We start from the raw sequence: 12,230 nt of genomic DNA on the forward strand, positions 1-12,230 counted from the left end.
ACGATCAAAATACAGTCTTTCGCTTTCCCCTTTCGAGAACCAAAGCTTCGCACCTGTTCGCTCTTCGATTCCTCTTCATTTCAGGTAAAATTTTCGTAAAATTTCTTCAATTTAAGTTCATAAAAATTCCTAGTAATGAATCACCCAATGCGTAATTTCTCAATTTTCATCCAATCACCTGAGCTTCAGATCTCCAATTATGTCCTAAATCTCGAAAACCCTAACCCTAATTTCACTTTGCAAGACCTCAAATCCAATTTAATGGACAAAATCCATAAATCATTAGGCTCAATTAAGGATAATTTTGTTTATTTTACATTCAATGGTCGGCCCATTAAGGATTCAACTCTATTACATGGTTCTGGGATTAGCCCTTTTTCCACTTTAGTACTCCGTCTTCGCCTCCGTGGCGGGGGTGGGGATGGAGGTGCCACGGGGGCGGAGTCCCGGGACTGTTATCTGAAGATGTATGCAACTAAGAAACCGGATAAAATTGACCCGAATGAAATTAGGTTGTCGAAATGGTTGAATTGTGCTTTGTCTAACGAGTCGTTGAAGCATCCTGTTGTTGTCGATAAGCTTGGGAATTTGTTTAATAAGGAGGCTTTAGTTGAGGCTTTATTGAAGAAAAGGGTGCCTAAGCAATTTGGGTATATAAAGGGATTGAAAGATATGATTCCGGTTGAGCTGTCGGTGATTCCGGGAAAAGAGGATAGAGGGGTTGGTGATGGTGAGGTGATCGGGTTTCAGTGCCCGATAACTGGGTTGGAGTTCAATGGGAAGTACAAGTTCTTTGCTTTGAGGGGTTGTGGACATGTTTTGAGTGCAAAAGCTTTGAAGGAAGTGAAATCCTCGGGTTGTTTGGTTTGCCACAAGGAGTTTGTTGAGAGTGACAAGCTTGTGATTAACGGGAGCGAAGAAGAGGTTGCGGCTTTGAGGGAGAGAATGGAGGAAGAAAGAGCGAAATTGAAGGATAATAAGAAGGTGAAGAAAGGGAAGAATGGGGATGTAGCTTTGAATGGTGAAGAGGCATTGGGGGTGCCACGCTTGAGTGGGATGAAACATGGGATTGAGGATAAGCTAGCAGAAAAGGATGCGAGGAAAGTGGAAGGAAAAGGTAAAGTTGGCATTAACAGTAAGATTGAAGTGAAGGATGTGAAGAATAGTGCGAGTAACGGGTCTGGAAAGCGATTTAAGGCTGTTGATATAGCTCCAGCTCATGCTACAAAGGAAATCTATGCCTCTATTTTCACTTCTTCAAGAAAGACCGACTTCAAGGAGACTTATTCTTGCAGATCTTTGCCCCTTGGAAGAAACTGATCAGCTACTTCTTTTGAGGTGGTATGCTAGTGTCTTGGACTTGGTTTTATTGTCTTAGAATGTTGTTTCTTGAAAGATAGTTACATGCTTGATCACTGAGTCGTAGATGTTGCCTCTTGCCATTTGATTCAGTCGGTACTTTATTGGTGTAACATGACATTTGTGATTGTAAATTTGATATTTCTCGAGTTCTGGTTAAAGACTATAGTAACTTTATGCTCACTCTCTCTTTTACCTTTCTTTTTCTCCCCTTTTGTGGGTGTGGAGTGGGTGGAGGTTGAGATGCCCATTGCTTGTTAATTTCTTATAAATAATTGGTAATGTTGATAATTCTTGTCATTCTGATACCTCTCAATCAGCTGTAAGATAACGTGATGACCACCTTGAAGGTGGTTGACTGTCGTCTCAGATTATTACGCCCTATGTTTGGCTTGTTGCACTGCGTTTCCTGGAAGATGACAATCTCATTTCCTTGAAGGATTGGGTATACCCAATCCTCGTTGAGGCTTTACTGATTGATTAGCTCTCAAGGCTTCATTTATGTGGTGTAGTATCCAATCAAGAACCTTTATACTATTGTAGAAAGGCAGACTATCTTCTGTCAAGAAGCTCTTCTCTAATGAAGAATGGCTTCTTTGTTCCTTTTTCTTTTGGTTTTCTAGATGTTATTCACCCTTTGATTTAATTCTCAATGCAGCTGGAGAAGACAAATTTTCAACAAGGTTTATGTAGTTGTTTTGTGTCATTACGGTTATCTGTTGTTTTCTGTATGTATTGCTTTCTGGTGGTTTTCATGGTCTTCTTGTATGTCGCGTCATTGTGTTGTGCCTTCTCTTAGGCCCTGTACAAATGTGGATTTCATGTGAAGAAAACTGAAATTGCATGAGAATCCTTCCGCCGGAAGAGAGCAATCAGTTGTTTTTGGTCCTCGTCTTGTCTTGACGTGCTTTCCTAACTGCTTCTTGAATTTGTCTCTCATGTTCCTTTAACATGTCTTCCATACTTACCCCCTGCTGGCACGAGTGGTCCAGATAGGATTCTTCTACTTCTCTTTGGCACATAAACCTGAAACAAGGTGGCAAGACAAACTCAAGAAAGCTCAAAAAGAGGAGGAAATGCTCAAAATATCAGAAAGCACATGCAAAAAACAAGAAGGAAGTTATCAAATCATCTTTTTCTCAAATTATCCAAAGCTAACTCTTCAGCTCATGAATAGCAAGTGGATCTTGGACGACTTAATCAGTAGGCCTAAGGACTTCTTATATATGGGTTGTGTGTAATGTGGGATCAGTTAATATTTTTCGTTTGACTACAGGAAATGAATCAATTTCTTCTAAAAGAACATAAGCTGATACCGCCTAGCTAAACTGTCTAAACGGATGCTTGACGACTTGATTATTAGACCTGGGGACCTATAGCAACACAACAACAACAACAACATCCCAGTATAATCCTACCAGTGGGGTCTGAGGAGGGTAGTATGTACGCAGACCTTACCCCTACCCCGAGGGGCAGAGAAGCTGTTTCCAGGAGACTCTCGGCTCAAGAGAGCAACAAGAGACAATATATTAGTACTATTAATAGAGTCATAATAAATAACATAAAATACATAATATAAAATACCAGAATAATAACAATATAAGAAATATAGGAAATACGAAAAGGATGGAGAAAAAGGTGTGAAGTATACTAATATCCAACCTACACAGCCCTGCATCCGTTACCGATCAGTGGCATCCTAAGACTAACTCCTAAATGACTAGTGTTACTCCAGTGCGCTGTAGTAATACTCACAGACTTCCCCCTAATCTACAACCTTAATGCTCGACCTTCACAATTCCCTGTCAAGGGCCATGTCCTCAGAAATCCTAAGTCGTGCTAGGTCCTGCCTAATCACCTCCCCCAATACTTCTTAGGTCTACCTCTATCTCTCCTCATGCCCACCACAGCCAGTCGCTCACACCTCCTCACTGGCGCATCAATGCTCCTCCTCTGAATGTGTCCGAACCATCTGAGTCTTGCTTCCCGCATCTTGTCCTCCATGGGGGCCACACCCACCTTATCTCGAATAACTTCATTCCTAATCTTGTCCATCCTTGTATGCCCGCACATCCACCTCAGCATCCTCATCTCTGCTACACACGGGGACCTATAGCCCGTGTGTGTTTTATGTCTGTTAGATCAGTTGAGTATAGTTCATTCCGTATGCAGGTCGTTTGCCTATACTAAAAGATTGCGTTCATCCAGTTGCAATACAATTTGCCCCTGCCAAATCACTCGACTAACTGGTCATATAATGATCATAAGATTGTATAATCATTGGTAAGTTATCTTAAACTGAAGGCAGGTTTTTCATTCAACATCATCCTCTCCCTTATCATCTAGTTAATGCTACAAAAGAAGTCTATGCTTCCATTTTTACTTCTTCAAGACTTTTACTTACAGATCTTTGCCCCTCAGAAGAAACTGATTAACTGCTTTTTCTTAGGTGGTTTGCTAGTGTCTTGGGCTGATTTTATTGATGAATTAGATGAATGATTGCTCAATGTGATATCAATGGTTATGGTTTACTAAATTTTGATAAGTTTGAGATCATGATGCGTTGCTAGACACATAGATGTCAAGTTGTTTGATATTGTCACTACCCTGTTCTTATTTAACTTCGTATTGGTAAATGATAGCACATTCATTCTCTATATTTGATAGTTTAGATGTATATACACCAACAGTATAATTGAGTTTTTGTTATAAAATAAAAACAATGCAGTAAAATATAAACAAAAAGAGATAGAGAGAATGGAGAAGTGTTTTCTTCTTTCACTTTGGTGTAATTTTTCATTGCAATTACATGGCCTTTTATAGGCATAAAAAGTAAAGATGATGGACATAAAATAGGAAATTTAATCTTTAAGTTATTCACAACATGGACATCCAATGTAGCATCCAATGTAGTATCCAATGTAGTATCCAAAGTAGTATCCAATGTACAAACTATTCATAACACTCCCTCTTGGATGTCCATGTAAGATAATGTGCCTCATTAAAAACTTACAAAAAAAAATATTGGGATGTACATAGTTATTTATAATATGCATTGCTTGCTGCCTCATTAAAAACCTTACCAGGAAAACCCAGTGGGACAAAACCTTGGTTAAGGAAAAGAGTGCAGCGTGTAGTTACTCCCCCTGATGAAAAATCACTTAATGTCTCGAAGACGACGCATTCCAATCTTATATATCAGCTTTTCAAATATTGAGGTTGGTAATGCCTTAGTGAACAGATCAGCCAAATTATCACTTGAACGAACTTGTTGTACATCTATTTCACCATTCTTCTGAAGATCATGAGTGAAAAAGAATTTCGGTGAAATGTGTTTTGTTCTATCTCCTTTGATATATCCTCCTTTCAATTGAGCTATGCATGCAGCATTGTCTTCATACAATATTGTTGGAATATTCTCTTTCGAAGAAAGACCACATGTTTGCTGAATGTGTTGAGTTATAGATCTTAACCAAACGCATTCTCGACTTGCTTCGTGAATGGCTATTATCTCTGCATGATTTGAAGAAGTAGCAACCATAGTTTGTTTTGTCGAACGCCATGATATGGCTGTACCTCCACTTGTAAATAAATAGCCTGTCTGAGATCGACCTTTGTGTGGATCAGACAAATATCCTGCATCTGCATAACCAATCAATGATGGCTTGGATTCATTTGAATAAAATAAACCCATATCAATGGTCCCTTGGAGGTATCTGAATATATGTTTAATACCATTCCAGTGTCTTTGTGTTGGCGAAGTACTAAATCTTGCCAATAAGCTTACTGAGAAAGCTATATCTGGTCGGGAATTATTGGCAAGATACATTAATGCCCCAATTGCACTAAGATATGGTACTTCGGCACCAAGAAGCTCTTCATCATTTTCATGAGGTCGGAATGGATCTTTCTTTATATCAAGTGATCTCACAACCATTGGGGTACTCAATGGATGTGCTTTATCCATATAGAATCGCTTTAAAATCTTTTCGGTATATGTTGATTGATGGACAAATATTCCATCTTTCATATACTCAATTTGTAGACCAAGACAAAATTTTGTCTTTCCAAGATCTTTAATTTCAAATTCTTTCTTCAAACAGTCTACTGTTTTTGGAAGCTCCCCAAGAGTTCCAATGATATTTAAATCATTAACATACACGGCGATTATAACAAATTCAGATCCAGACCTTTTTATAAAGATACAAGGATAAATTGGATCATTCTTGTACCCTTCTTTCAACAGGTATTCACTCAGGCGATTGTACCACATACGTCCTGATTGTTTCAATCCGTATAAAGATTTCTGAAGCTTTATTGAACAAGTTTCTCGAAAATTTTTATATGCTTCTGGCACTTTAAATCCCTCAGGTACTTTCATAAAAATTTCGTTGTCTAATGATCCATACAAATAGGCTGTAACAACATCCATTAGATGCATATCAAGTTTTTCTTGCACTGCCATATTTATGAGATACCTGAAGGTGATAGCATCCACTACAGGAGAATATGTCTCCATATAATCAATTCCAGGCCTTTGGGAAAACCCTTGTGCCACAAGTCGTGCTTTATATCTAACGACTTCATTTTTATCATTTCGTTTTCGCACAAAAACCCATTTATACCCTACTGGCTTTATGCCTTCAGGTGTTCGAACTATGGGTCCGAAGACTTCACGTTTTCCAAGTGAAGTTAACTCTGCCTGGATAGCGTCTTTCCATTTTGGCCAATCATTTCTCTGTCTACATTCATTGACAGATTTTGGTTCAAGATCCTCATCTTGTTGCATTATTTCAACAACAACATTATAAGCAAAAATGTTATCGATAACAATATTATTTCGGTTCCATCTTTTCCCGGTTGAGACGTAACTTATTGATATCTCTTCATTTTTATTATTTTTAGGTACCTGGACCTCCCCTAAGGTCTTATCATTTGTTACGTCTTGGGGCTCTTCTTGAGCCATTACCTCTGTGTTATGTTCACTTTGATCACTTGCTCCTTTTCTTCTTCGAGGATTTTTATCTTTAGAACCGATTGATCTACCACGTTTCAAGCATGGCTTAGACTCATTTGCTTTAATTAATTGTTCTTCCGGGATATCAACTCGAATTGGAGCATTAGCAGCTGGAATATGTGACTTAGTCACCTTGGTAGGTTAGTGAATGAATCTGACATTTGATTTGCAATATTTTGTAAATGAATAATCTTTTGAACCTCTTGTTCACATTGATTTGTTCGATGATCTAAATGAAACAGTGATAATGCATTCCAATCTATCTTCTTTTTCAGCTGCTTATTTTCTCCCCATAATGTTGGATATACTGATTCATTAAAATGACAATCAAAAAATCTTGCCGTAAATAAATCTCCAGTCATCGGCTCTAGATATTTTATAATAGAAGGAGATTCATATCCAACATATATCCTCAATCTTCTTTGAGGAACAACTTTGTGCGTTGTGGTGGAGCAATTGGAACATATATCGCATAACCAAAGATCCTAAGATGGGAAATATTTGACTCCTGACCAAAAGCCAATTGCAATGGGGAGACTTTATGATAACTTGTGGGCCTTATCCGCACAAGTGCTGCTGCGTGCAAAATAGCATGACCCCATACTGAAATGAGAAGTTTTGTTCTCATAAGCATTGGTCTAGCAATTAATTGGAGGCGTTTGATCAATGATTCTGCTAGACCATTTTGTGTATGAACATGAGCAACCGGATGCTCAATTGTTATCCCAGTTGAAATACAATAATCATTAAAGGCTTGGGATGTAAACTCACCAGCATTATCAAGACGAATTGTCTTAATTGCATAATCTGGAAATTGTGCTCTTAGCTTTATTATTTGAGCCAACAATCTCGCAAATGCCATATTGCGAGTTGATAGTAAGCACACATGTGACCATCTTGTAGATGCATCTGCCAAAATCATATAATATTTGAATGATCCACATGGAGGGTGAATGGACCCACATATATCACCATGTATACGTTCCAGAAATGCATGGGATTCCATCCTAACTTTAATAGTTGATGGTCTAATAATTAATTTTCCTTGAGAACATGCAGCACAAGAGAATTCCTTAAATTGAAGAATCTTCTGATTCTTCATTGCATGTCCATGTGAATTCTCAATTATTTTACGCATCATATTAGAACCAGGATGGCCCAACCGGTCATGCCAAATAATAAAATTATCTTGATTAGTAAACTTCTCGTTTACTACGGCATGTGTTTCAATCCTTGCTAATACTTGTGTAGTATAAGCCGGAGGAAAGAGCAGGTAACATTTCAAGCACATATTTCTTACCGGACATTATTGTAGTAATATAAAGATATTCAATCTTTTCATCATTTGTAGTCTCAATATGATAGCCATTTTGGCGAATATCTTTGAAACTTAATAAGTTTCTTTGAGATTTACTACAATATAGTGCTTCATCAATAGCCAAATTTGTTCCTCCTGGTAGTAATAAATTGGCTCTTCCAGAACCTTCAATTAATCTTGTACTACCGGATATTGTATTAACATTCGCTTCTTTCATTACCAAATAAGAGAAATATCTCTTATCTTTTAAAATAGTGTGTGTTGTAGCACTATCCAGAAGACATATATCATCTTTATTAATCTTGAGTCCAACTGAAGACTGGGGAATTTTCATATTCTTCATAAAAAAGACAAATAATACATCATAAGAAATATGAAAGACAAGCAGGAAAAAAACATTAAGAAATACATTAGAAATGTAGAAACTAGCAACACATGATGCATTAGGAAAATACACTCAAGAAAAATAAACTAGTTGCAAACATAAACATAACAACTTTTATAGCTTCATTCCCCAGTAAGATGATTAGTTCTTCAGTCAATATCCTCAAAGAAGTCCCCAACTTCTAAATGAGTAATATTTGTTAGGCCTTCAAAATCATCATCTTTATATGCAAGATGTGCCTTAGAATCATATTTATTTGAGGGACCTGCTTCATCATCATTATTTTGAAAGGTCAAGTGTGCCTCCACATTATTTTCTTTTTTCTTGAGGGAGGCTTGATAAAGTTTGACAAAATGTTCTGGCGTACGACAAATGCGTGCCCAATGACCTCTCATACCACATCGGTGACACATACTAGTTTTACCTTTTGAATGATTAATTTGAGAACCCTTATTGTTCTCCAATTTATTTCCACCATAATGACGATAATTGTTTCGCCCCCTGCCACGTCCACGTTTACGACCATGTCTACGACCTCGGTAATTATTTTGTTTTCTTTCAAACTTATCATATGTTGCTACAACATTCACTTCCGGAAATGGAGCTGACCTAGTGGGACGGGCTTCATGATTTTTCATTAATAGAGTATTATTCTGCTCAGCCACAAGTAGACATGTGATTAACTCAGAATATTTCTTAAAACCTTTTTCACGGTATTGTTGTTGTAGCACCACATTTAAAGCGTGAAAAGTAGAAAATATTTTTTCCAATAAGTCCTCATCTGTGATAGTGTCTCCACATAATTTTAATAGAGAACTTACTTTAAAGATAGCAGAATTATACTCGCTTATGGTTTTAAAGTCTTGCAACCTTAAATGTATCCACTCATACCGAGCTTTCGGTAATACCGTAAGTTTTAGGTGGTCATATCGATCCTTCAAATTAATCCATAATTCAAGTGGATCTTTTACGGTTAAATATTCAGTTTTTAACCCTTCATGTAGATGATGACGAAGGAAAATCATGGCCTTCGCTTTATCCTGATTTGATGCTTCATTTCCTTGTATAATAGTATTTCCAAGACCTTTAGCGTCAAGGTGAATTTCAGCATCAAGAACCCATGATAAATAGTTCCTCCCGGTGATGTCAAGTGCCACAAATTCAAGTTTTGATAAATTTGACATAGTGAAAACTATCATAAAAGATGAATAAGTTAGAGAAATAATTATAATAATAAACAATTAATGAAAACAAAACGATTAAGGTAAAAGAAATGAAAATAGAGCTATATCATGTTAACAATCTACTATTTCATTTTATTCTTGCCATAAAGTAGAAATTACATACTTGTTTCATTTCACTTTATATTATTGATATATATGTGTTAATAGAACTGAACGTGACTAACATTATTTATATGTTCCAATAAATATAAAGTAATTAAACTATAAAATTATTGTTTGTCAATTTATTTCTCACGGTTCTTCAAAATGCCTTAAAGATATGTTTTGATCTAGGGAGTCCATGAATATTATAAGTATGAAATTAGTGCATAGCTAGTTTGATGACTTTGAGGTCCTCTAAGAGTTGAGCACGGAAGGAAATAGTTATTTTATCACTGCAATGTACTTAAATTATTTAAGATGCCCAAGCGCACAAGTAATCTGCAAACAATGAGCATATGATATATACTGCCATAAATAAAATGATTATAATGATACATACCTTAATAAAATATGACTCAACTTAGCGGGAGTTAAGAATAAAATTAGAGTTTCGTGCTGATAACGTGTTATAAAATAAAAGCAATGCAGTAAAATGTAAATGAGAAGAGATAGAGAGAATGGAGAAGTGTTTTCTTCTTTCACTTTGGTGTAATTTTTCATTGCAATTACATGGCCTTTTATAGGTATAAAAAGTAAAGATGATGGACATAAAATAGAAAATTTATTCTTTAAGTTATTCACAACATATGCATTCAATGTAGCATCCGGTGTAGTATCCAATGTAGTATCCAAAGTAGTATCCAATGTACAAACTATTCATAACAGTTTTATATTATTAGTGCATTTTAACATGTAATATTTTTCATTTCATTTACTTTATTTTCTATATATATTATCAAATCTGACTACTATGATGGGGAGGGACGTTTGACTTAACTCCTAGTTAAACGTTGTGTCTGACTTTTGGAAGAAACATTGAAACTTCGGACCGTTGGACGAAGTTGAATATAGATAGCGGCCTTCCACAGAGATGACCGCTATCTATAAGGCACGACCCCGTGCCTGCTTGATCTGTAAAGAATGTCATTTTTTTATTTTGTTGCCGAAATAGCCCTTGCGTATTTATTAGGCGAGTCAAATGACGTACATGCCCTTCAGATATAATCGTATGTCCTCGCGCCTAAATAAGATAAAACACACTTGGTAGAGAATGTCTCTCTACCTCCACAAGGTAGGGGTAAAATCTGTGTACCAATTACCTTCCTCATGCCCAGAGGCGGATCCAGAATTTTAATGTGAGAACAAAAAGAGAGTTTGGAGAGGTTTTTTGTAGAGAGAAATTCTTGGTGTAAATTCTCTATAATTCTATTCTTGTGAAATAGAGTTGTTTTTCCTCCCAAATAATCTTCATATTGATCCGAGAATCACAACAAGTGGTATCAGAGCCTTCGATTCTGTGTTCATCGAGAAATATCGGAACACTGAAAATTTCAACCCGGATTTACGTTTTTTCGAAAACGTGATCTTCGGTGTGTTTTGATCATTTCATTAGATTCCTTGCGTCGATACGAATTCAACGCAATTTTCCGGAGGCCAAACAAAGCTAAAACGAAGAAGTTATGGCAATTTTTTTCTTCTGCCCAAGGAAGAAGATGATGAATAGTAACTGCCCAGTCAGCACCACATCAGCATCCAGTCAGCGCCACGTCAGCATCCAGTCAGCGCCACGTCAGCATCTAGTCAGCGCCACGCCAGCATCTAGTCAGCGCCACGCCAGCATCCAGTCAGCGCCACGTCAGCATCCAGTCATCATAAATTTTTTAGAAATTTATGAAATAACCCCTGAAGTTACTGAAATTATAAATCTGCCCCACAAGTTCAGTATATTTTCGATTTAACCCCAAAAGTTTGGTGTAAATTTTGAAAATTTTCTGGAGGCCCTATTTTGACCCAAGAAGAGTCAATCCTACCATTTTTCACCATTCCGGACGTGTTGGTGAGTTCCGTTTGGTGAGATTCTGCTCCAAAATTTTGACCAAGCCATTTTAAAGACATAATGGAAGAGTCATCATCATCTGGAGCTATGATAAAGCTTACTGCCACAAATTACACATTGTGGAGACCTCGGATGGAAGATCTCCTCAGTTGTAAAGATTTGTTTGATCCCATAGAAGCAAAGGGTAGGAACCCCGATTCCACCAAAGAAGCAGAGTGGAAGAAATTAAACAGAAAAACTATCGGTCAAATTCGACAATGGATTGACGATAGCGTTTTTCATCATGTTGCACAAGAGACAGATGCGTATGCCCTCTGGGTGAAGTTAGAAGGGATGTATCAAGCCAAGACCGCTAGGAACAAAGCCTTGTTGATGAGGCGTTTGGTAAATTTGAAGTTAAAGCACGGAACTTCAGTTGCCGAGCATACCAGTGAGTTTCAGAAGCTTGATAAATCAATTATCGTCTGTTGACATGCCGCTCGGGGATGAGATGCAAGCCCTACTACTTCTTAGTTCTCTTCCTGATAGTTGGGAGACGCTGGTAGTCTCTCTCAGTAATTCAGCTCCTAGTGGAAATCTGACCATGTCTATGGTTAAAGATGCCTTATTTAATGAAGAAGCCAGAAGAAAGGACATCGATCATGGTGAGTCGCATGCCCTTATTACAGAAAGAGGGAGACAACAAGAAAGAAGTCAAGATAAGAGGAGAGGCAGAAGCAAGAGTAGGGGAAAATCCACGGATGGTAGGAAGTCATCATATGCGTGCTACCACTGTGGAATAAAGGGCCATTTAAAGAAGAACTGCAGAAAATTGCATAAGGAGAAGGAGCAGTTGAAGCAAAAGGATGGAGATGCATTAGTCACTACCCACGGAGAGGTAGCCATTTGTTCCATCCAAGAAGAGACATGCCTTCACGTCTCAAGTCAAG

The 12,230-nt window shown here is 37.4% G+C and overlaps 2 protein-coding genes across 2 annotated transcripts; both read left to right on the forward strand.

The window, feature by feature from the left end:
• On the forward strand, positions 1-1,542 carry LOC104225685 (uncharacterized). The gene has a single exon (XM_009777536.2). It carries the CDS (start codon positions 136-138, stop codon positions 1,318-1,320), a length of 1,185 nt encoding a protein of 394 aa, XP_009775838.1. The 5' UTR covers positions 1-135; the 3' UTR covers positions 1,321-1,542.
• A 9,819-nt stretch (positions 1,543-11,361) lies between these two features.
• Positions 11,362-11,772, forward strand: LOC138880721 (uncharacterized). The gene has a single exon (XM_070160895.1). The coding sequence runs from the start codon at positions 11,362-11,364 to the stop codon at positions 11,770-11,772; it is 411 nt and encodes a 136-aa protein (XP_070016996.1).
• Positions 11,773-12,230: the final 458 nt, after the last annotated feature.

Source organism: Nicotiana sylvestris, chromosome 11 (assembly GCF_000393655.2).
Source record: "Nicotiana sylvestris chromosome 11, ASM39365v2, whole genome shotgun sequence".
NCBI classification, from domain to species: domain Eukaryota; kingdom Viridiplantae; phylum Streptophyta; class Magnoliopsida; order Solanales; family Solanaceae; genus Nicotiana; species Nicotiana sylvestris.

Coding starts and splice junctions, on each gene's coding strand:
- LOC104225685 (XM_009777536.2), top strand. CDS start 136: ATGAATCACCCAATGCGTAATTTCTCAATTTTCATCCAATCACCTGAG.
- LOC138880721 (XM_070160895.1), top strand. CDS start 11,362: ATGGAAGAGTCATCATCATCTGGAGCTATGATAAAGCTTACTGCCACA.